At 40.9% G+C, this 23,111-nt stretch overlaps 1 protein-coding gene across 1 annotated transcript in view; it reads right to left on the bottom strand.

The window, feature by feature from the left end:
* Positions 1-4,835: 4,835 nt before the first annotated feature.
* LOC100761997 (stabilizer of axonemal microtubules 1) overlaps positions 4,836-23,111 on the bottom strand; it is a 50,624-nt gene continuing 32,348 nt past the window's right edge. The window contains exon 4 of the mRNA XM_035438676.1: positions 4,836-6,170. Within this exon, the coding sequence (XP_035294567.1) occupies positions 5,167-6,170 (1,004 nt within the window). The 3' untranslated portion in view covers positions 4,836-5,166. The remainder of the gene's footprint in view (positions 6,171-23,111) is intronic.

Genomic DNA, 23,111 nt, shown 5'->3' with positions numbered 1-23,111 from the left:
CCATTTATTTATGCTCCTATAATGGAATGGATGGGAATCTGGGGAAACAAGAGGTAACTACGCTTTGCTTTGTCATTGACAATGCAGTGCTGGCCCTGGGTGGGTAAGCAGAAGCAGAGCAGCCAGTACAGAGTCAAGCAGAGGAGAGGGATTTCGTGAACCCTTCACAAAGACCCATAGCTGAGTTTGCAGCCACTTTGAGGCTTGGCAAGGAATAGCCATCAGGACTGGGGACACCTGGGGGCTCAGGACAAGACTGAAAAAAAAAAAAAAAAGCTTGCCATTGCTTTGATGCCTTTTCATGAATGCAACCCATGTTCTGGAAGGTTCATGGGCTCCAGTGCTCCTCCAGCATCACCAAGGTAGGGAGGGGCCAAGCACCTGCTTGGAAAGCCATGTGCAAATTCAGGGTCTGCTCTGCCAAAGAAAACACCCCTCCTATCCCCCAACTCCAGCATTTATGCTCAGAAAGGCCTCTGCCTGCCCCCTCCCCAGGCCTGCTAAGCAGATGTGGGCTTGGGCGATACTAGAGGGGGGCTAGGGAGCCATTAATCTGCAATTAGGACTGTGCTTGTCCCCACCTGCCTTGCCTGCTGCTCTTGACAAGTCCACAGTTGAAAGACATCTCTCCTTCCCAGCAGTCAGAAGCATTCAAAAATCTTGAGGTTCCCCAAGCACTGTCATCTAACTACACTGAGGGAAGGAGAGAGAGGGACACACACACACACACACACACACACACACACACACACACACACAAAGGGGGCAAAAAAAAAAAAAAAAACACTTAAAATCCACAGTGATAACAGGCCACATCTAAAGTAATGGAATGTGAAGACAAGCATTACCGAAAACAGATAAAGCTTAGCTTCCATAGTACCAGGGAGTACTATACAAGCTGCCAAGGGAGAGAAGCAATTAATAGTCCCACCCAGGTGTGACACCTATGACCAGCATGGCAAATATCTGGAAATGTGGAACTGCAATGTAGATTGCTGAATTTGCATAAACATTTTCAGATAAAATAATTTGTTTTTCAAAAAGATGCAACAAAAGTGAAATCTGTGTTATTATAGATTCCCTATTGTCCTTTTGAAAAAGCATCTGAGTGGAGAGCAACTTTTTACTTTGGGGATGGTTTGTTTTTTGTTTGGGGGATTTGGGAGTGGGATTTGGTGCTGCTTGTTGTCATTGTTGTGGTTGTTTTGAGCTGGCCTGAAACTCATGGTATAGATCAGGCTGGCCTCAAACTCAAGAGATCTGTCGGCCCTCCCTCCCTAGAACTGGGATTAAAGGTGTGAAGCACCAAGCCAGGACCAAAGTAAACTTTTTTTTTGCAAGAGTCCAAATCCACTTTTATTTGTTTACACTTCATTAGTTTCAATCCAGGAGAGATACTGCATCACATGGACTCTGTCCAGTGTCCCTTGCAGTAAGGTGGCTTTGGAATTTAGCATGAACCATGCCACTATTTCCATGGGCCCAAGTTATCTTCCCCCAGATTATTCTGGTTCTGTCAGGTTTGCCTAAGGGAGTCACTGTGTTGGTTTTGCTTTATACACATAAGCACATCTCTTATAGAGTTCAGTTTCAACTCTGGCATAAACACCTCCAACTTTAGGAAGAGCCATGTACTCTAGTTGCAGAGACCTTGCTTATACCAGCAAAAAACGGCCTTGTACCTCAGCCTTCCAGGCATATTTACCTTTCAGTCATCTTGTTTCTAGCAGGCTTCTATGGGTGCCAAGATCACAATTTTTCATAATGAAGGAAAATGCATTTCAGCTCACAGCTTTGGAGGTTGCGGTCCATAGTCAATTGCTCCACTGTTTTGGCCCTGTGGTGAGTCCAAACGTAACAGTGGGGAGAGCATAGTGGAACAAAACTGGTCATCACAGGGTACCTAGGAAGCAAAAAGTGATAGAAAGGGACTGGGGGCAAAATAAACCCATCAAGGACAGGAACCTAGTTCCTCTAATGCAGCAGTTTTCAACCTGTGGGTCTCAAGCCCTTTGGAGTTCAAACAACCCTTTCACAAGGGTCACCTAAGACCATCATAAAAACAGATATTTCCATTACGATTTCTAACAGTAGCAAAATTACAGTTGTGAAGTAGCAACAAAGATAATTTTATAGTTGAGGGTCACCACAACATGAAGAACTATATTAAAGGGTCGCAGTATTAGGAAGGTTGAAAACCCACTGCTCTAACAATACTCTAGCCCCTAAAGTTTCCACTGCCTTCCATCAACAGCCCATGCAGCTATGAATCCAATAATCCATTGGTGAAATTAGAACCATCAGGATCCAATTACTTCCCAAAAGCTCCCACATCTCAACACCACCACACCGTGTACCAAGTCCTCAATACATGAGCTTTGAGAGGACATTTCACATCTGAGCCATGTGTCACACTAACCTTTTTAGTATCCATTAACTTAGTTAGGTCCCAGTAAGCTTAGATATATGATTTGATGTGGTTCATTGAGCCAGGAAATCTAAAGTCACAGATGAATGATGCCTGCATTGTGGGATGCAGATCTGAAGTCAGAAAACAGATTGCATGTTGACTTTGCTTCTTTTTCTTCTCTGTGTGGCCTTAGACCATGCTTAACTACTCTGGGCTTCCCTACCCTATGAAGGTAGATATCCAGACCTTAGGCCAGCAAGAGAAATAAATGATACCTGAACACAATGATAAAATCTAAGCTCATAGTGAAAGTACAAGGGAGAGGAACTTATATAGCCAGGCCAGGCATGAGAGCCATGGACAGATTGGGTAGAATATACAGGCTCCTCACTGAAAAACCAAGCTCTGGGCCTAAGCCAATGTCTTAAGCAGAAATCTTACTTCCTGCACCCTATCCCCAAGTTCCCAGGACCACAAGATATTTAGAGATTCCGTGCTCTCCATGTAAAGCACATGAAGGTGAACCAACAAACCTACAAATTCAATGTGAAAAGACAGGTGGGCATGCCAGGTGTCAGTCTGCATCCTCTGCTCATCTAAACCTGGAAAAAGAGCCCCCTTGAAACATCTTTCCTCAATTCTGCCGAGTTCAACTTGACCTTGACATCAAAAATTGGTTTTAAAAACCTTAGGTCCAAGACATCTACAAGGCAGAGCCTGGCTCATGGCTGTGTCAAGCTTTGTCACAGATCTGGACACAGCAGTTATTTTAAGATAAACAGGCCCAGAGTTCCCATCTGCACTGCCTGAGGCAATCCATTTTGGGCTCTGAGCATTTAGAAGATCCCACAGTTTCTGCTCACAGCTCTAGGGCCAGCTCTCAATGGCCTGGTTGCCAAGTGGCCCTTCCTTGCCTTCTTCCTGGAACCAGAGCCTACACTAATGTGAGAGAAGGCAAAAGTCTGCCAGGTCCACATACCAATAGGATTCCAATAGGACCTCCTCCCTTTCCTTTGCCAATGACTGATAAGAACCACACCCCAACAGACATCATTATCCTCGCTGGTATGTCCTGCAGGAAATAAGTAGACAAGATTTCCTGTGAAGGAGACCTGGACACAGAAAACCCAAACAAGACTCCAGTCTGAGCCCAAGGAACCTCTTCTGTTGTTGAGATGTAATAAGGTGTTTGTATGAAATCTCTCCAAAGGAATCCTGAAATTTGCAGGAAAATGGATGGAACTAGAAGAAACCATTCTGAGCGAGGTAACCCAATCACAAAAAGACAAACATGGTATGTACTCACTCATATGTGGATTTTAGACATAGAGTAAAGGATTACCAGCCTACAATCCACACTGTCAGAGAGGCTAGTAAACAAGGTGGACCCTAAAAGAGACATACATGGTCCCCTGGAGAAGGGGAGAGGGTCAAGATCTCCTGAGCAAATTGAGAGCACGGGAAGAAGGGGAAAGGAGCTAGAAGAATAAGAAGGGGAGAAGAGGGATGCAGAGGACATGAGGGAGCAGGAAGGTTGAGTCAGGGGAAGAATAGAAGATAACAAGCATGGAGATACCATAATAGAAGGAGACATTTTAGGGTTACAGAAAAATCAGGCACTAGGAAAATGTCTGGAGATCTACAAAGATGACACCAGCTAACTAAGCAACAGAGGAGAGGCTACCTTAAATGCCCTCTCCTGATAATGCGATTGATGACCCATTTATATGCCACCTGATAGCCCTCATCCAGCAGCTGGTAGAAGTAGAAGCAGATATCCACAACTAATAACTGAACTGAACTGAAATCCAGATGCAGAGAAGGAGGAGTGATGAGCAAAGGCTGGTGAAACCCACAGAAACAGCTGACCTGAACATCAGGGAACTCTTGCTCCCCAGGCTGATAGCTGGGATACCAGCATGGAGCTGATCCAAGACCCCAGGAACATGGGTTTCAGTGAGGAAACCTTGGAAATCTATGGGACCTCCTGTAAAAGTTCAGTACTTATCCCTAGCATGGGTGTGGACTTTGGGAACCCATTCCACATAGAGTGATACTCCCTGAGCCAAGACACACGGGGGTGGGCCTAGGCCCTATCCCAAAGGATACGATAGACTCTGATGACACCCTATGGAAGGCCTCGCCATCCAGGGGGAGCAGAAAGGATATGTGATAGGTAGGATTTTAGTTGGGGGGGTAGGGGAGGACAGGAGGGAAAAGAGAACTGGGATTGTCATGTAAAACCATCTTGTTTCTAATTCAAATAAAAATATTAAGAGGAAAAAAAAAAAAGAAATCTCTCCAAAGGTTTTGTGTAGACTGCTCTCTGCATGGAAAGTACGTGAGTGTCAACAAACCAACCTACAAATTCAATATCCCAAAGTAATGTTTATTCTTTGGCACTCCAAACTTGGCAAAGGTTCGAATCAACTCATACAATAATTACATTACATCAAGATCACAGAAATGTCACTGATATCCTCTTTGATTCCATAAACAAAAGGGACCTGAAGGGGTTAGAGATTAACTGTAGAAGGAGAGCTAAAGGGGGCCAGTCAGCCAATGTGTACAGTTCATTTTCCTTTATTCAAGTGGTTCTCATGTTATTCAGATACCCTGGAGTTGGTAATAACATTTTTCATTCTGAGGTAGGTGCTTTAATTTTTGTTGTTGTTTTGGGAAATTCTTCTTCAGTGAGTAATTTTTAGGTGTCTGCTTTTAAAGGTACTGTGCAATTTTTTAATAATTTTTCAAAGTCAGGCTGACACTTCCAGTTCCTTCTGGCCAGACTTCTCTGCATCATATAGAGAGAGACAGCTGTTCTGCCCAGAACCTGTCTGAGAAACTGCCCTATATATCTTGTGTCCCATAGCATCCACTTCCTCAAAGATGTAGCCAGGGGGCTCTATGTATGATGCTGGGCACCTGCCCATTTCCTTGGGAGTAAAGTAAATGGAGTAAGTAGTCTGACCCTCCACAGGGATGTTTCTTCGAGGGCCAGCCCAGGGGGGCTTGTAATTTTTAGTAGTGACAGGCGGGTGGGGCACATAGCAGATCTTAGTGGTAGTCTGGTAGTCCAAAGGTTCAACAGGCAAGGTCAGATGAGGAACAGGTTTGACTGGCTTTGTGTTCACAGCTTCCCACTGCTTGTAGTCATCCTTGGTGGTGGTGGAACTGTCAAAGCGGCTGCTCTTCTTAATGGAAAGCACAGGTCGGCAAGATTGAGCAGGGGTCCCCTTACGGTATCTGTAATGGCTCTGCATAGTTGTCAGAAGATCCATCTTCTCCTCAGGAGGGACATATGTAACAGGAGTCTTAGGGACTATCTGGGGTGTTGCCCAAGCTTGGTATTTCTCTTGACACTCAGTGGTGTTTGAGAAAGGTATTTCTTGAGAAGGGTACCTGGCTGGAGGTTTTGAGATCTTGGCAGGCTCCCCTAGGAGACCTCGGTAGGACTCTTTGTGGGTGGTCAGGTTCTCAAAGGGGATTTCACAGGGTTTAAATTTCTCAGGCTCTCTAACAAAGCGCTTCTCCACAGGGTGGGGCACGTAGTTCATCTTGTAGTTAGTCAGGTCCTCCAAGGGGATGTTACAGAGCTTTGGTTTGATCACAGGCTTACAGCTCACAGTAGTCACAAGGCCTTTCATAGTATACTCATCTTGATGTGTGGTTCTGTTTTCAAACCTGGTAGATTCTGGCCGGAAGTTGTGTGGCGGACGAAGAAGCTCTCGTTTTGGTTGGTTCCAAGGTAAATAATCAACTGAAATTAAAGAAGAGATAATCACTGATCAATCAGGTCTCCTAACTTTCATGTGTTTTAAAGAGCCCCAAAGGCATACAACAGTTTCCAATTACGATCTCTGACATAACAGAACAAAGTACATTCCTATTCCCATCTCACCCACAAGCTAGCAGCCTGCCATGCACAGAGACCAGTTTACTAAAGGTCTCCTCATGCCACATTGCTGTGCACAGAGATTTAAGAGACCTGGGTTTGAATCTATGGAATCTATCCCAGCAGAGAAGTCTGACCCAAAGGCAGCCCTTTACTGTGCTGGGAAAGGGCTGCCTCTCAATGGCAGAGTGCATGGAAAGACGTATGTGATGTACAGTAACCCAGAGATTAACAATACACACTGATGATCCACAGCCATGCCAACCAGGTCCATCTAGTTAGTGACTACTATTGTTTCCTTGTAATGTTCATATCTAATCCACTTACACCAAATATACAGGCCTAAAGTCACAGCAGCTTTAGGTAGACCAAATGCCACTTCTCAGGAGCCTTAGACTTGCATACAGGAGAGAGGCCATGATTTTTAACATTTGCAGAGGTATAATTCACATAACAAAATGTGCCACCTGTGAAGCCTTTATCTATTCCCAAATACCACCCGTTTCCAGTTTTTTTGCTGCTATTTTTTTTTTTAAGCACATGTTTAATTGCACTGTGGTGTGCTGGGTTCCATTGTAACATTTCACACGTGCATATAATGGGCCACTGGTCATACTGTACATACCCTGTTATGGTCTGTTAATGCTCTAGGGGTTTATGTATCTCCATCTGGTGGTACTATATGGGGAGGTTGTGGAAACTTTGGGGTGAAGGACCTGGTTGGCAGATATAGGCCAGTGGGAACAGGCCTTGAGCACTATAGCCCAAACAGGCTTCTAGTCCTTTCTATGCCCCGTGACCTACAGACATGTGAGGAGCCGAGAATTCAGGGCCAGATGACAGACCAGAGGCCACTGTGGGTGCCAGCAAAAAAAAAAAAAAAAAAAAAAAAAAAATTCAGAATAAGAAAAAATAGAGCTTATCTCAACAAGAACTCAAGGAAAAGCTTCAGGAATTTACGAAGAATTCAAAGGATACCGAACAAGACAGAAGCGAAGCTATACTACCATGTAGAGAAAGAAGCCAAATTTAGCCTCGGTGGACCTCAGAAGCCACTTCCAAAAGGTAAATGAGATGAAGTCAGAGCAGCCTTTCCCTCAAGATAAGCTCACAGCCACCATGAGCCTCAACCAGCTGTAGGTTTCGACGATATAGGCCTCTTTCAGTCAGCAGCAGACAGAACTATTTTATCAAGCCATGTGGCTCAGAGGGCAGCAGTGGGCACCATCCTGAGAGAGAAAGCACTGTTCAGAACTAGCTACTAGTTAAGAAGCCTCAATTTAGCTGGCCACAGCTCCTGGGTATTGAGAGACAATTGTGGGGAACAGACAGACTGAAGCATGCAAGCCACAAGAAGGGTGACTCAAGCTAGGAAGCACAAGAGAAAGACAGCTCCTGCCTCGCTGGCCACAAGCAAGCCTCATCAACAGTTACTCTGACGTTTGTCAACTCTGAGCCTGAGGCTAGCATGTGGATCAAATGCTAGAGCCACCTATCTGCCTGCCTCTCACTACTATAAAGCCCAAGAACTTCATTTTCGGGTGAAAGCAAGATAGCCACAGCAACATTCCCTCCTGCAGGAGGCCATAAAGTCTGAGAATTGCTCAGCCTGCACCATCTCAGAATCCTAGCTGCTTCCCATGCTCCCAACTGCTGGAGGATACCCTTCAACTAAAGCTGTCACCAGGCAGTGTGATGGAGCTGGTTGGGGATGGGGGTGGAGGGAGGGAATCTGCCCAGCCCACAGAATACAAAAAAGCCATGAAAACAGGCTTGTCTAGGACAAACAGTGCAGTGGGATAAACCAAAGGAAAGACCAGAGTTCAAGTTCAAGAACTCAACCTTTCAAGCCTATCATCACAGCCTCCAGTTCTCAAGGCCCAGAAAGAAGAGTCCCCAACACCTCAACTTACTTTTTGTTTCTATGTTTAAAGGGATTTGACCATTGTGTACTTTTTCAAAACTTGTTGTTTTTGCTGCTATCCTTTATACATTCATCTCATTTCATTTCTGCATTGTTTTCTATTTCTTTGGCACTTCTTTCTTTCCCTCCATCTTGTCTTTTTATTTCTGCCCTCTGTGCTTACTGCTTTTTCCTGTCTCTACATCTAGTAGTATTTTTACTTTACCTTATTTGACTTCTTGTTCTCTTTTACTTTAAAAACACACCCCAAGGGGAGGGGAAAAAACAGAGAAAACAGGGAGCCAGGCAGTGGTGGCACACTCCTTTAATCCCAGCACTTGGGAGGCAGAAGCAGGCAGATCTCTGTGATTTTGAGGCCAGCCTGGTCTACAGAGTGAGTTCCAGGCCAGCCAGGGCTACACAGTGAAATCCTGTCTCTGGGGAAAGAAACACACACACACACACACACACACACACACACACACACACACACCAGAGTCTGTGTAGTCTGACTGCACTAGAACTCACTGTGTAGACTAGGCTGACCTTGAACTCAGAGATTTGCCTGCTCTGCCTTCCAAGTACTGTAATTAATGTCATGCACCACCACACCTGCCTTTTTAAAAATGTTATGTGTACACATTTGTCTCTGAATGTATGTACACCATATGAGAGCAGAAGTCCACTGAAGTCTGAAGAGAAAGAGTTGAGTTACCTCAAACTAGAATTACAGGTGGCTGTGAGCTGCCATGTGGGCACTAAGAACCAAACCCAGGACTTGAGCAAGAGCAGCCAGTACTCCTAACCCCTGAGTCATCAGTTCAGCCACTGACTTTTTTACTACTCTTACTTTCTTACTTTCCATTTCTTATTCCCCTTCTGACTTTGAACTTGGGCTTTGAACTATTGTACTATTGGGAAATTCTTGTTTAACTTTTTTCTTTCTAATCTCTTGCTCTATTCTTTTCCCCTCTCTTACCCTCTTTTGTCCACTCTCTTTCTGCCTTTGTCTGTTCAAGCTTGCTGCTGCTTCTCCCCTGTCTCTGTGTCCTTCCATTACCTCGTTCACTCAATATTTCCATTCTTACCCTGGATGGTTTCTAACTACATAGCACACACTCCAGCAGCTGCCATTTTCTTTCTTTCTTTCTTTCTTTCTTTTTTAGGCTTAAAAATCACTTCAACCTTTATACATTTTTCTATGTGAAATGAATATTGTATGACAATAGAACAGCCTTGTGTTGGAAATTTTTTCTCCCATTAGCAGAAGTGTTAAGATTGCAGCTGCCATTTTCATGCCTACAATCATTGATGACACTTGTTTTCTTGCATCTGCTTTCTGTACTGTTGTGTCTGTCACTGTGGTTTGTTTCTTCCCCATTGAGTAGTTCTCGGGATTGAGCCTCCACAAGTAGGCTGTCCACAAACACCCCAAATCCAGAGGAGTCAAAGAGTTAAAAAACAATCTATGAAGCAAACCCCAACCAGAAAGCAAGCCAGTGTAGTTATTCTCATATCTGATGAAAATACTACAGCTCAGCATTAGAAAAGATAAAAACACTGCTGCGTGCTAATAAAAGGAGCAATTCATAAAGAAGATACAGCAATTTGTAAACATGTGTGCACCAAACATTGGTAGTGTTGGTTTTTCTTTTTCTCTAGCCCCACACTGGAACACCAAAATATAGTAGTTGTATTTTCTCTTTTTACTCTTTTTCTTTCTTTACTCTTTTGGGGGACCCAACACTCAGCTCCCAAATAAATCACACTAAACTTATTCTTAATTTTAAATGCCAGGCCTTAGCTTGGCTCGATGCTAGCCAGCTTTTCTTAAATTACCCCATCTACCCTTTACCTCTGGGCTTTTATCTTTCTCTATTTCTGTATACCTTTTCTTTACTTCCCTCTCTGTGGCTTGCTGTGTAGCTGGGTGGCTGGCCCCTGATGTCCTCCTCTCCTTGTTCTATTTTGCTCCCTCTTGCCTCCCAGATTTCTCTCTGCCTGCCAGCCTGGACTACCCTTTCTCCTGCCTCAGCTCTTGGCTGTTTAGCTCTTTATTAGACCATCAGCTTCATCGAGTTAAACAAATGCAACATAAAAGAATGTAACACATCTTTGCATCATTAAACAAATGTTCCACATGTACTACACCTTAAAATAATACTCCACAATACACTGGTGTTTCCAATTTCACTAAAAACAAACCTAATGGGCACAAAATGTTGGGCAGTCCTGACCCAATAATTATAGGTAAAGACTTTCTGGTGCAGCCCCTTGTGGGGAAGAATGTCCACATCCCTGTAAGTAACCCCTCACTGATGCTCTATATAAGGAAACCCAATAAACATATTGGTTCCCCCAGAGTGAACTCTGACAGAATCTTGTCTCACTTTGTCAATAGGACTTTAAGAGATGTGGTAGATGTTTCACTCATGGGAAGGAATTTCAGCCCCAGCCTGATACCAAAACTAGATAAGGACACAACAAAGAAAGAAAACTAAAGACCAACTTCCCTGATGAAAACAGCTAAAAGTTCGATAAAATTCTTGCAAATAGAACAATACATTAAGAAGATTACAAACATGACCAAGTTGACTTCAATAGCATGGATGCAAGGTTTATTCAACATTTTCAAATCAGTAAATGTAGCTCAGTCGATAAATAGACTTAATTACAGAAACCACATGATTATCTTAATCATGCAGAAAAGGCCTTCAACAAGGTGCAACTTCCCCTCATAAGAAAAGTTGTGAGAGGGCTGGATAGATAGCTCAGCTGTCAAGAGCATAGGTTCAGTTCCCAGCACCCACACGACAGCTCACAGCTGTGTCACAATCCAGTTCCAGAGGATCTGACACCCTCTTCTGGCCTCCATGGTGACTGCATGTGTATGGTACACTTACACATAGGAAAAACACTCATATACATAAAATAAATCTTTTTGTAAGCTCCGAAGAAACTAGAAACAGAAGGACTGTACTTCAATATCTTAAAGTCTGTATGCAGCAAACCTATAGACAACATTACACTAACTGGGGAAAACCAAAAGAATTTCTTCTAACATCTGAAGTCTTAGGCAAAGCAACAAGAGAAAGAAATGAAAGGGGTACAGACGGGTAAGGAAAAAGTCATAATGCCCTTTATTTACATATGATGTGATCCTACTATACTTAACAGACCCTAAAGACTCATTAGAATACTCTGATACCTGATAAACCCTTTCTGCAAAGTAGCAAGGTACAAAATGAACTTGTAAAAAATAGTAGTTTTTCCAATCACAAAAAGACAATCATGATATGTACTCACTCATATGTGGATTTTAGACATAGAGTAAAGGATTACCACCAGCCTACAATCCACACTGCCAGAGAAGCTAGTAAACAAGGTGGACCCTAAGAGAAACATACATTGTCCCCTGGAAAAGGGGAGAGGGTCAAGATCTCCTGAGCAAATTGAGAGCACGGGAAGAGGGGGTAGGGAGCTAAGAGAATGAGAAGGGAAGAAGAGGAAGGATGCAGAGGACATGAGGGAGCAGAAAGGTTGAGTCAGGGGAAGAATAGGAGGATATATGATAGGTAGGGTTTTAGTTGGGGGGGAGGGTGGTAGGGGAGGCCGGGAGGGAGAAGGGAACTGGGATTAGCATGTAAAACAATCTTGTTTCTATTACAAATAAAAAAAAATCAGAAAAGAAAAAAATAGTAGTTTTTCTGTATTGATAAACTAGCCAAGAAAAAAAAATGGAAGGGGTCACATTTATAATAGCTTCAAAAAAACTAAATAAATATGTAGGATAATAAATAAACATGATCAAAGATATAAAGGATCTCTACAATGAAAACTTTAAGAAACCAGAGAAAGATATTGGAGACTTTTAGAAGAGGCAAAGACCTCCCATGTTCATGCACAGGCAGAACTAATATTGTGAAAATGGCAATATTACTGAAAGCCATCTATAGATTCAATGAAATCCCACAAAATTTTCAATGACATTCAGACACACATAGAAACAATTCTAAAATGCATATGGCAGCACAAAATACCCCAAATATCTAAGCAATCTTTAATAGAAAGAGCAATGCCAGAGATGTCATATATAACATCTATTATCAAACTACAACACAAATCCATGGTGATAAAACTGCATGATGCTTGCACAATGAAATGCAATAAAGGACCCAGGAATAAATGCATACTTACAGCTACTTTATTTTTATTTTTGACCAAGCTTAAAAGAGCATACATTGGAGAAAAGATAGTCCTTTCAACAAATTATTCTAGGAGCTGAATTTCCACATGCAGAAAAAAGTTAAATCTACATCTCTCACCCTGCATAAAAAAATCAAAAACCACAATGTAAAACCTTAATCTTTGACAGTGTTATTGGGAAATGTAAATAAAACATTTCAATATAAAAGCAACAGCAAGGATGTTCTAACCAGCACACCAGTATCACAGGAAATAACTCTATGGATTGCCAAATGGGATTGTATAAAATTAAAAAGCTTCTGAACAAAGGAAATAATCATCAGAGTGAAGTAATAACCCACAGAAGGAAACACACACACAATCATTGTTCAGATCACACATGGGATTAATATAAAGAACTGCAAAAATTAAACCTCAAATGGGTAAATCATTGATCAATAAACTGACTAGTGAACTGATTAGAAGATTCTCAAAGAAAGAAACAAAATGGCCAACAATATTTTTTAAAGTGTTAACTATCATATGAACCACGTACACCACTTTGGGGTATAAACCACCATGATGGACTGACTGTACTCTCAAACCTTCAAGTTACTTTTTTGTCAGACATTTGGTCACAACTGAGAGTAAGTGATGAGTGTATTTTATCCTTGTGATTTCAAAGTCAAAGTATTCTTGTAAGGTCTTCCATCAAGTTTGAATGTGTTTGTTTTTAAGAGAGGACGAGATCTAGATCAATCTTCTGCATGTGGATATTCAACGTAATTTGTTTAAAAGCTGTCTCTTTTCTGGAATACATGTTTTCACTTTTGTTGAGATTCAAATGTCTAGCGGTGGTTGGATTCATTTCTGGGTATTCATCTCTATCCCATTGGTCAATGTGTCTGAATTATGCCTAGACAATGCCAGATTCCCCTCCTGTGGTTGTAATGTGATGGAGAGCAGGTATGAGATGCCTCCAGCTTTACCCTTTTGTTCAGGATTGTGTCAGCTGTTCAAGAAGTCCGTGTTTCCCTATGCCTTTTAGGGGTTCTTTTTCAAGTTCTGAGTCTCATCGGTGTTTTGATATGGCGGCCATTTTAGCAATATGGATTCTGCTGATCCACAAAGACGGGATGTCCTTCCGCTTCACAGAAACCTCTCCAGTGTCTTTCTTCGGTATTTTATAGATTTCTCCATAAAGGTCTCTCTGCTCATTGGTGAGGTTTATTCTTAGTTATTTTATTCTCAGAAGCCATTGTGAATGGGACTGTTTTCCTGATTTCTTTCTCACTGACTTTATTTTGTGTGTGTGTGTGTGTGTGTGTGTGTGTGTGTGTGTGTGTGTGTGTGTGTGTGTGTGTGTTTTTAAAAAGCCACAATATACTTTTTTTAGTGTGTATTTTGTATCCTGCTACTTCATTGAATATTATGGGACTAAAAGTATTTTGTTTGAATGTTTAAGATATTCTAATTATAGAATCCTAGCATCTGCAAATAGGCATAGCTTTATTTCTTCCTCCCGATTTTATCCTGGGTTTTTTGTTTGGTTCATTTGTTTTGTTGTTGTTTTGGTTTTGGTTTTTGTTGGTTTGGTTTGGTTTGGTTTTTGTCATGTTGTTATGTCTAAATTTCACTGTGTCAAGTAAGGGTGGTGAGAATGGGTACCCTGTCTTACTCATTTTAGAGAAAATGCATTTAATTTCAACACTCAAGGTACTGTCTATAATTTGTTACATATAAGCATGTATTGTTCTGAAATAGTACAGAGGGGGTCAGGAAGGGATGTTAATTTTTATTAAAAACTTATCTACTGAACATCGGGATTATTTTTGTACTTTGTGTGCTAAATTACACTTGCTGTCGCATGACTGTCAAACTATCGTCCCTAGAATGAAACTATAATATTCTTCTTAATATGCTGTTAAATTGAACTTACAAGCATTTTGTTGAGGACTTCTGAATCTTGGTTCATAAAGGTGACTGATGTCATTTTCTTTCCTAGTTATATCCTAGCCTTGTTTGAACATGGGGTACTCCTGGCCTCACAGAATCGTTTGGAATGAGTCCTTCCTTCTGACTGTATGAACTAGTCTGAGAGCATTGGAGTTAGTTCTGTAGAAATATGGTAAAATTCAGGAGTGACTCTCTCTCCCAGGGTTTTCTTTTTTGGAAAACTTTTTGTTACTGCTTCAGCCTCATCTCTTTTTTAATCTGCTTCTTCCTCTTAGTTTGACGATAGTCATAGTCAGTCATAGCTGAAAATTTATTCATTTCTACTAAATGCCCTCATTTGTTGAAGTATGGTGTTTCAAAGTAACCTCTGGTGGTTCACTAGATTTCAGTGGTGTTTGTTGTAACATCTCCAGAGATCTCATCCTTAAGTGTATTAACATGGTCTTCTTTCAGGTAAGTTGGCTAAGGGTTTTTCAATTTTATCTTTTCAAAAAGCCAAGTCTCTGTTTCTGAGGTCCTTTGTACTGGCTTTGAGATTCTATTTCAGATGATATCATCCCTTCTTTCCTTCCAATGCTTTTGGATTCCTTTCTTCCTTACCTTTGTAAGACCTGGTGCATCATCAAATCATGACCTTGTCATCTGACTCCATGTAAGCTCACAGTCATAAAAGTCCCTGTTGGAATGCTCTTTCCTGTTTCCCACAGATCCTGATATTCCGTATCCACTTTCGCATTTTCATTTGAGTCCAGAAATTTGTTAACTTCCCTAATTTTTGTTTTGTTTTTGTTTTTCGAAACAGGGTTTCTCTGTGTAGCTTTGCAGACCAGGCGGGCCTGGAACTCACAGAGATCCACTTGCCTCTGCCTCATGAGTGCTGGGATTAAAGGCATGCACGACCACTACTCAGCTTCCTAATTTCTTTGATGATCTACTGATTATTCCAAAGTGTCTTGTTTAATCTCCCTGCTTGTGTAGTTGATCTTGATGTTGATTTCTAGTTTTGTTACATTAAAATCTGATAAGTTACAAGATATGCTGGACATGGCGGCCTTTGATCCCAGCATCAGGAGACCATGGCAGGCAGATCTCTGTGAATTCAGGGCCAAGTTGGTCTATATAGCAAGTTCTAGGCCAGCCAGAGATATGCGGTGAGTCACTGTCTAAAACATAAAATACATACATAAAAAGAAGCAGTGAGATATTTTATTTTCCTATTTGAAATTTATTAAGACATCTTCATGGCCTAAAATATGATCTATTTTGGAGAAAGTGCCATGCATTTTTAAGTATATTTGCAATCACTAAATGGAATAATCTATCAATATCTATCAAGTTCATTTGATATGTAAGGTAGTTTAACTCTAAAGCTTCTGTGTGACTTCTTTTGATCTGTGACCTATCTATTAGTGACTAAGATAGTGAAATTTGTAACTCTTATTGAGTGTCTATTCCTTTCTATCAGATTGTCTTTTGGCAGGATTATATTTAAATTCCTTGTCTTTTAACTATTTTTGCAGTGTTGGGCATCAAATTCTGAATTTTATGCATGCCAGAAAAGTGCTATACCTCTGAGCTACATAATTAACCCCTAACTCTTTTTACAGTATGGTGTGAAGTAACCTAAGTACATCTTCTTGTGTGTAGCTATCTATCTGTCCTAGCACCATTTATCAAAAAAATTCTCATTTCCCATGGTGTACTACTTAAGCATCCTTCCTTGCATAAAACTGTCACTTGGTTGCAATAATGTGGTTGCACTGCCATTATACTTGTCTTCATAACAGTACCACACTGTCCCATGTGCCAGAGCTTTATAACATAGTTTTTTAAAAATGAAATAAATTCAACTTTGTTCTTATTTAAAACAAAAACTCAAACCAGACAGTAGTGGCGCGTGCCTTAATTCCAGAACTCAGTAGACAGAGGCAGGAGGGCCTCTTGTGAGTTCGAGGCCAGCCTGGCCTATAGAGTGAGTTCCAGGACAGTCAGGGCCACACAGAGAAACCCTGTCTCAAAAAACACAAAACAAAAACAAAATCTCACTGGTTTATTTGAATTTCACACATAACATTGAGAATGTCTTAACAATTTTTTGAAATGTTTAAGCAATTTTAATCAGTGCATACATCAATAGAAATAATGGGGCAGGAAAAATAATGGGCTTAACAGGGAAAACCTGCCAGACAAGCCTAATAACCTAAGTCTATCCCTAGAATCCACACTGGAAGAAAAGAACTGACTCACAAAAGTCGTTCATGTACCCATGCTCACACGTACACATATATACACAACAGAACACAAAATCAATGTTTAAGTAGAAGTAATTCCATCTTAACATTTTTGAATCATAATGCATAAAAACAGAATGTTTCACCATTTGTTTACAACTTAATTTCTCTCTACATTGTTCATTTTCAATGCATATATCATAGATTTGCCTTTTTAGTTTATCACAAATATTTTACCAATTTTTCAACTGTTAAAGACTGGTTTTTGTGTGGTGCACTCATCCATGCATGTGGAAATGAGAAGTGATTAATGGGTGACTTCCTTTAACAGTTTCCACCTTATTTTCCTTGGGGATGGGGCCTCTCTCACTAAACCTAGAGCTCACCATTTGGCTAGACTGACCAGTGAAACCCTAGGATCCCTATCTCACCTTACTTCACCCATTCCCTGGGTTATAGGCACACACCACTAGGCTTGGCATTTTAGATGGGAGCAGGTAACACATACTCAGGTCCTCATGCTCCAGCAGTAAAGCGCCTTGCCATGAGCCACTTCCTCAGCATGGAGATCTGTTTCTTACAGTAACATTTTCTGTGCATAAATGATGCTAGGAATCAAATACAAGGCCTTAAGCATACTCTCACACTCCTTACCACAGAGCTGTATTTCCAGGCCCCAGAGATTCTTTTTCAATTCCATGTTGACTGTCAAGGCCAATATATAGAAATGTATTTGCTTTTACTCTTCAAGACTGACACTGGACAAACAAACCCATTACTTCCTTTTAATTTTAGTACTATTATCAAGGGGATGTATACTATGCGTGTGTGAACATGTGTGCTGTGGCAGATGTGGAGGTCCAAGGACAATTCTGTGGAATTCGATTTCTCATTCCACCTTTGCATGGGATCCAAGAATCAAGCTCAGACCCTCAGATTCATGTGGCAAGTACCTTTACCCACTGGGCCATCTCAGCAGCCCTCGTTCATTGGTTCTATTTTTATTTTTATAGATTATTCAGACATCTTCATAGAGGATTATATTCTCTGAAAATAAATAACTTCATCCCCTTTTAAATTTTTTTGTGGGGATATGTGAAGGATTGAATTCAGAAGACAAACCTGCTGTGCTACTGTGCCAGTCCTGATGTCTCCCTTCTAATCTACAAGCATTTGTTTTATTTGCTTGATTGGATTGATTTTATTTTGTTTCATTTATCGAGTTTAGGGCAGGAGGGAAGTTAATTGACTTTCTGATGTTGCACCTCTACCCTACCTTCCTAAGACAAACTCTCCCATTTCATAATTTGTTTATAATGGACTTTTAAGAATTAAGAGTGAAACAGAGGAAAGTAGCTGAGTGTGATGGCTCATGCCTGCAACACCAGCACTTGGGAAACTGGGGCAGGAGGGTTGCTGGGTTGTTTTAAATTCAAGGCCTGCCTAGGCTACACAAGGAATTCTAGGACAGTTCAAGATCCTGTCTCAAAAAAAGAAAAAGAAAAAAGAAAACAAAAGAAAAACTATCTGTAGAGAGACATATTTACATAGTTCTATTTATAAGCACACGCCCCATCTCTGTGATTTCTTCTAAAGGCATTTCTAAAACAAGCCAGCTAAAGAGAGGACCTCTCTATCTGGAGAAATCACTGTTTTGCCTTCATTTCTGAAACATAAAAATTACCCAGCCTAAGATTCTTGATGTTTTCAGTATTTCAAACTATCAACCATTGGATTGCCTCATTCTTGGTTATTTCTGAAGAGACCCTACTGTGACCCTGGATGGGACCCTCATTTCTCTCTGTCTGATGAAATATTTATTTCTCTTTGGTTCTTTCCATATCTCTGCCTTTATTTTTTCCAGTCTGACAACAATGCATGGATCTCTTCATGTTTATACTATTTGCATAGTTCCTCTTCAGTGTCTAGGTAAATTTTTCATGAGTTTGGGGCATTTCAGCAATTAATTCTTTAACTGCCCTCTTATGAGGCTCCTATTATAAGTGCATTGGTAATCTTGATGACTTTCTTGTATCTCCTAGTTTCTGCTTATTTGTTTTATTCTTTTATGTTCAGTTTGAATAATCCTTTATTGATTTGCCTTTGTTCCACTGATTCTTCTGTCAACTCAAAACGGCTGAGCTTCTCAATTTTAAAAACAAATGGTTATTATTCAACTCTGGATCTTTCGTTCTATTATGATTTCCTTCTATTGGTACTCTCTAGTTGATGAGTATTATCGTTACTTGTTTTCATTTCCTTAAACATGGCTTCCATCCACTCTTTAAATATATTTACAATACCTACTTTCAAATATTTTTCTGCTACATCTGGGCTCCCTCAAAGATAGTTTCTCTAGACTGCTTTTTGCCTTTTGTGCATGGACCCCACAGCCCCCTTTTTGATGTCTTTCTCTCCCTTCTTTCCCCCTCCACTCTCCCTTTCTCTTTCTATTCTCCTCTCTTTCCTCTCCTCTCCTCCTATTCCTCTTTCTCTCCCTCTCCTCTCTTCCTCCCTCCCTCTCTAAGACAAAGTGCCTTAGATAATACACGTTCCCTCCATAAAGAGCTCGTCTTTCCTCCTATTTGAGAAATCCTTGCACTCATTCTATAATCTTTTCCCCCTGAAGTGTGAGGTCACTGGTGTGTAGCATGTTAAATCTACCTCCTGAGATTCATTCTCCATAACTTAGTAGTTAGCCAATGGTTGATGTAAGTTAGACTCCATATTCTCAATGAATGAGGTGTACCTGTGGGGAACTGGAGCTACAGATCACATGGTTTACAAATCTGAACTTGCTTTTTAGTCCCTGCTGTACAGATATGAGGCCTGCCATTCAGCCAGAGCACTTGAATAGATAGAAAGGCCCTTTCTCTGATGGCTCTTGAGACTGCCCACAGCCTGGCCTACAATCATAGCCTTTCAGAACACCTTTCAGAACATCAAGGCAGCCTGTGTGCACCTCCCTATGAAATTTCACACTCATCTATTTACCTGCTGCTCACCACAATTATTCCCATAAACTAGTTGTACAAGCTGTGAGCTCTGAATGGTTTTCTCATTGTGAAACATTTTTTGGTCAAAATTCCCTTTAAAATCGACTCAGACCCTTCTAACAGCATGACTGCCTCCCCGCCCCCTTCCCCCATCTTCACTCCCCAGTAAAGATATCACACAAATGGAACTGGGAGAGAGGGTGAGCTGACAGAGCAGCTCCAAGATAAAATCCTACTGATGCCCACTGTTCAGAAGCCAATCTTTTCTCTTAAATAAATGCTCTCAATCTGTCCTATGTCTTTGGTTGATTTCCAGAGTCTCAAAACGTTTGATTTTACTACTTTGTCAAGCTTTATCATTGCTTTTTTTTGGGGGGGTTTACTAAGCTTGTACTGCTCCAGAAATTCTGACATCCCCACCCACCAGACACACTCCTAAGTTTATTTTAGGCCAGTAATACTACCAACTAGTTCTTCAAAATTGGCTTCATTTTAATTGAAAATCTAATCTTTCTCCAAGAACCATTAATGGCTCTATCAGCATCTTGAAAGCATTAGGGGGCCTTAGCGGGAACCATCTTGCTGAATACAAACCACATGTTCAACCCACCACATGTCAGGCCGCCCTGAAATGCGGCATCTACCTGCAGATACCCTCACATTGCTGTGAGATGCTTAAAGGTGAGTGGAACAGAACTTCCCTGGCCCTCTTCTCAGATGGATGAAGTGTTTAGAAAACAGGTTCCTAAACTCAAACTTGCCTCATGAGACTCCTGATAACCAGCAAACATAGTTGAAACCACATTATTATTCAGCATCTTGATTTCCCCCACCAACAACTATCATATATATATATATATATATATATATATATATATATATATTATAAAACCTCCAAAAGGCCCTGAAAAAACCTCAGAATTCCACATGACAAACTATTCACACACCAGTAAAGCCCTTCAGGGCCAGTGTCATGTGGGTAATTGGCAAGAACCTCTTTAAATGGGATTCCATTCGATAATAATGTCCTTAAAAAAAAAAGAAAGAAAACTTCACTAAGCCTAAAGCTGAGCATCAAGTAATTACACTCTCAATCTTTTCAATTGCACGGTGTTTTGAAAATGTCACAAATTACAACCAAATGCTGCTGAGCATTTTTTTATTGGTGGTTTCTCTCTCTCTCTCTCTCTCTCTCCCTCCCTCTCTCTCTCTCTCTCTCTCTCTCTCTCTCTCTCTCTCTCTCTCTCTCTCCCCACAGGAAATGTGCTGGACATGAGCAGAAAATAAAAGGTTTGAATATTTTCCTCACAGAACTAATATAAACAAAACACATAAGCAAAATAGAAATGGTGTCCATTAAAATGCACATATTTAATTATCCAGGTCTTTGGTTTCTTTCCTTGACAGCCCTCTTTGGAAAGACAGACAGTAATATATGGCCAGAAATTGTAAAGATTACTGGGGAAAGACTTACTAAAGCAGCAAATTTTCACAGGACTTAAGTCACTCAAGGGCCAATAAACCAAGAAATGAAGCTAGGGTATGGTACTCTTATATCCAGAGAGTGGCTCAGAACTGGCCCAAGGGCAAGGTAAATGTCATGGTCCTTCCCCAAACCTCATCCCTGCTCCTGGCTGGAACCTGTGGAAAGATTGGAAGGATGGGATTGGATATAACTACTGCCAAACACTGTCATCTAGAGTCCTAAAAGCAGCAGTTCACAATTATTCATTCATTTACTCCTTCCTTATATACCTTTGCTATGGTCCCCTGTCCTAAAATGCTGGGAATGGATATTGGGACTTTAAGGTACAGCTTTGGAAGCCATGGTGTCATAGAGGAGATCAAATAAACTACTTTTTTAAAAAATATAAGCATTTGTTAAAATTTGAATCACACCTTCCACTCCAAATGTAAATGTTAAAATTTAATCTCCACTGTATAAAGAAGAAGGGCCTTTGGATAAATGATTCAGTTATTCACTCAGGTCCTTTATTCCCTCCCTTTCACCTTGTGAAGGCATTGCAACCAAATACCATCTTGGAACTCATGGCTCTTGCCAGACTCTGAACCTACCAATGCCTCTCAAATCAATGGCACCCCAGCATCCATCACTGTGAGAAATAACTTACTGTTTATACATAGTCTCAGATTTGTTTTCACAGCAGCATAAATGGATAAGATGGTATCATTTTTTGAAAGAACTATTATGACATGAAGGCTGCAAACCAGCACATCTGAGTCCACTACATACTTTACTTGTTTTTAGACCTAGGAAAACTAGGAAGTCAACTTGAAGTTGGGGGTGGGGGTGCCATGGATGCATGCCTGGTCAAAAGTAATCTAACTGATGCTTGACTGATATTTTACTAATTCTATTACAATAGGCAAATGGTTGACAAGCACCTAAAGTTTAAGAGGAAAAGAGAAAAAAGTAGGACTGTTCCATTTTAACATAAGCCAAGGTTAAGTTTCAGCAGTGGAATAGTCTATGGTTTTACAGGGGGTGGTTTGAGATGGACCAATCTAGACAAAGAAGGAGTGCAGGAAGGCTGTAGGAAGAAGAAACTGAAGCCTAGTATTTATTTTATAATTTCTGCCTATTTATTTTATTTAATTTTATAATTTCTGCCTATTTTATTTACTTTTATAATTTCTGCCTATATATATATATATATATATATATAAATCAAACAGACTCATCAAGTTGTTGTGTGTGTGTGTGTATGTGTGTACACAATAATAAAGAAAAAGACACGAATTTGAGAGGGAGTGAGGGGATATGTGAGAGAGGTTATAAGAATATGAAGAAAAATGATGTGATTATATTTTATTTTTAATTTGCAAAAAAAATAGCTAGATATAATGGTACATGACTTTAATCCCAGAACTTGGGAGGCAGAGGCAGACAGATCTTTATGAGTTCAGGCCAGCCTGATCTAAATAGTGAGTTCCAGGCCAGACAGGGCTACATAGTGAGATCTTATCTCAAAACACAAAAAGAAATTGCAAAAAGCACAAATAATTTGGGTGAAGAGAGAGAGAGATGCTTCCAGTCTGTCCAAGGAAACAAAGTTTGGATACAAGCCCACACAAGAATTAGGGGTATGCTGAGTTACCCTGAGCTTGTGTGGTCTGACGAAGCAGATCTGAGAAAGCCTCTGACAACATGCCATTGTAGCCACTAACTGAAGGAGGAGTATATGCCCCACCAAGGGAATCAGACTGACAATATTTCTCTGGCAGTAAAGGTAGAGAAGAAGGAAGCTGAGGAAGGTACTAGAGGCTGAAACAGAGGGGCTAGGGCAGCAGGTGCCAGAACCTACACAGCCACAGAGGAGTCAGTACAGATTTGGCATCTTAAGAACCGTAACAGCTGGGCGTTGGTGGCACATGCCTTTAATCCCAGCACTCAGGAGGCAGAGGCAGGTGGATCTCTGTGAGTTCGAGGCCAGCCTGGTCTCCAGAGCAGTACCAGGATAGGTTCCAAAGCTACACAGAGAAACCCTGTCTCAAAAGAAAAAAAAAAAAAAAA

Source organism: Cricetulus griseus, chromosome 2 (assembly GCF_003668045.3).
Source record: "Cricetulus griseus strain 17A/GY chromosome 2, alternate assembly CriGri-PICRH-1.0, whole genome shotgun sequence".
Taxonomy (NCBI): domain Eukaryota; kingdom Metazoa; phylum Chordata; class Mammalia; order Rodentia; family Cricetidae; genus Cricetulus; species Cricetulus griseus.
This window is presented reverse-complemented; position numbering and strand designations above follow the sequence as displayed.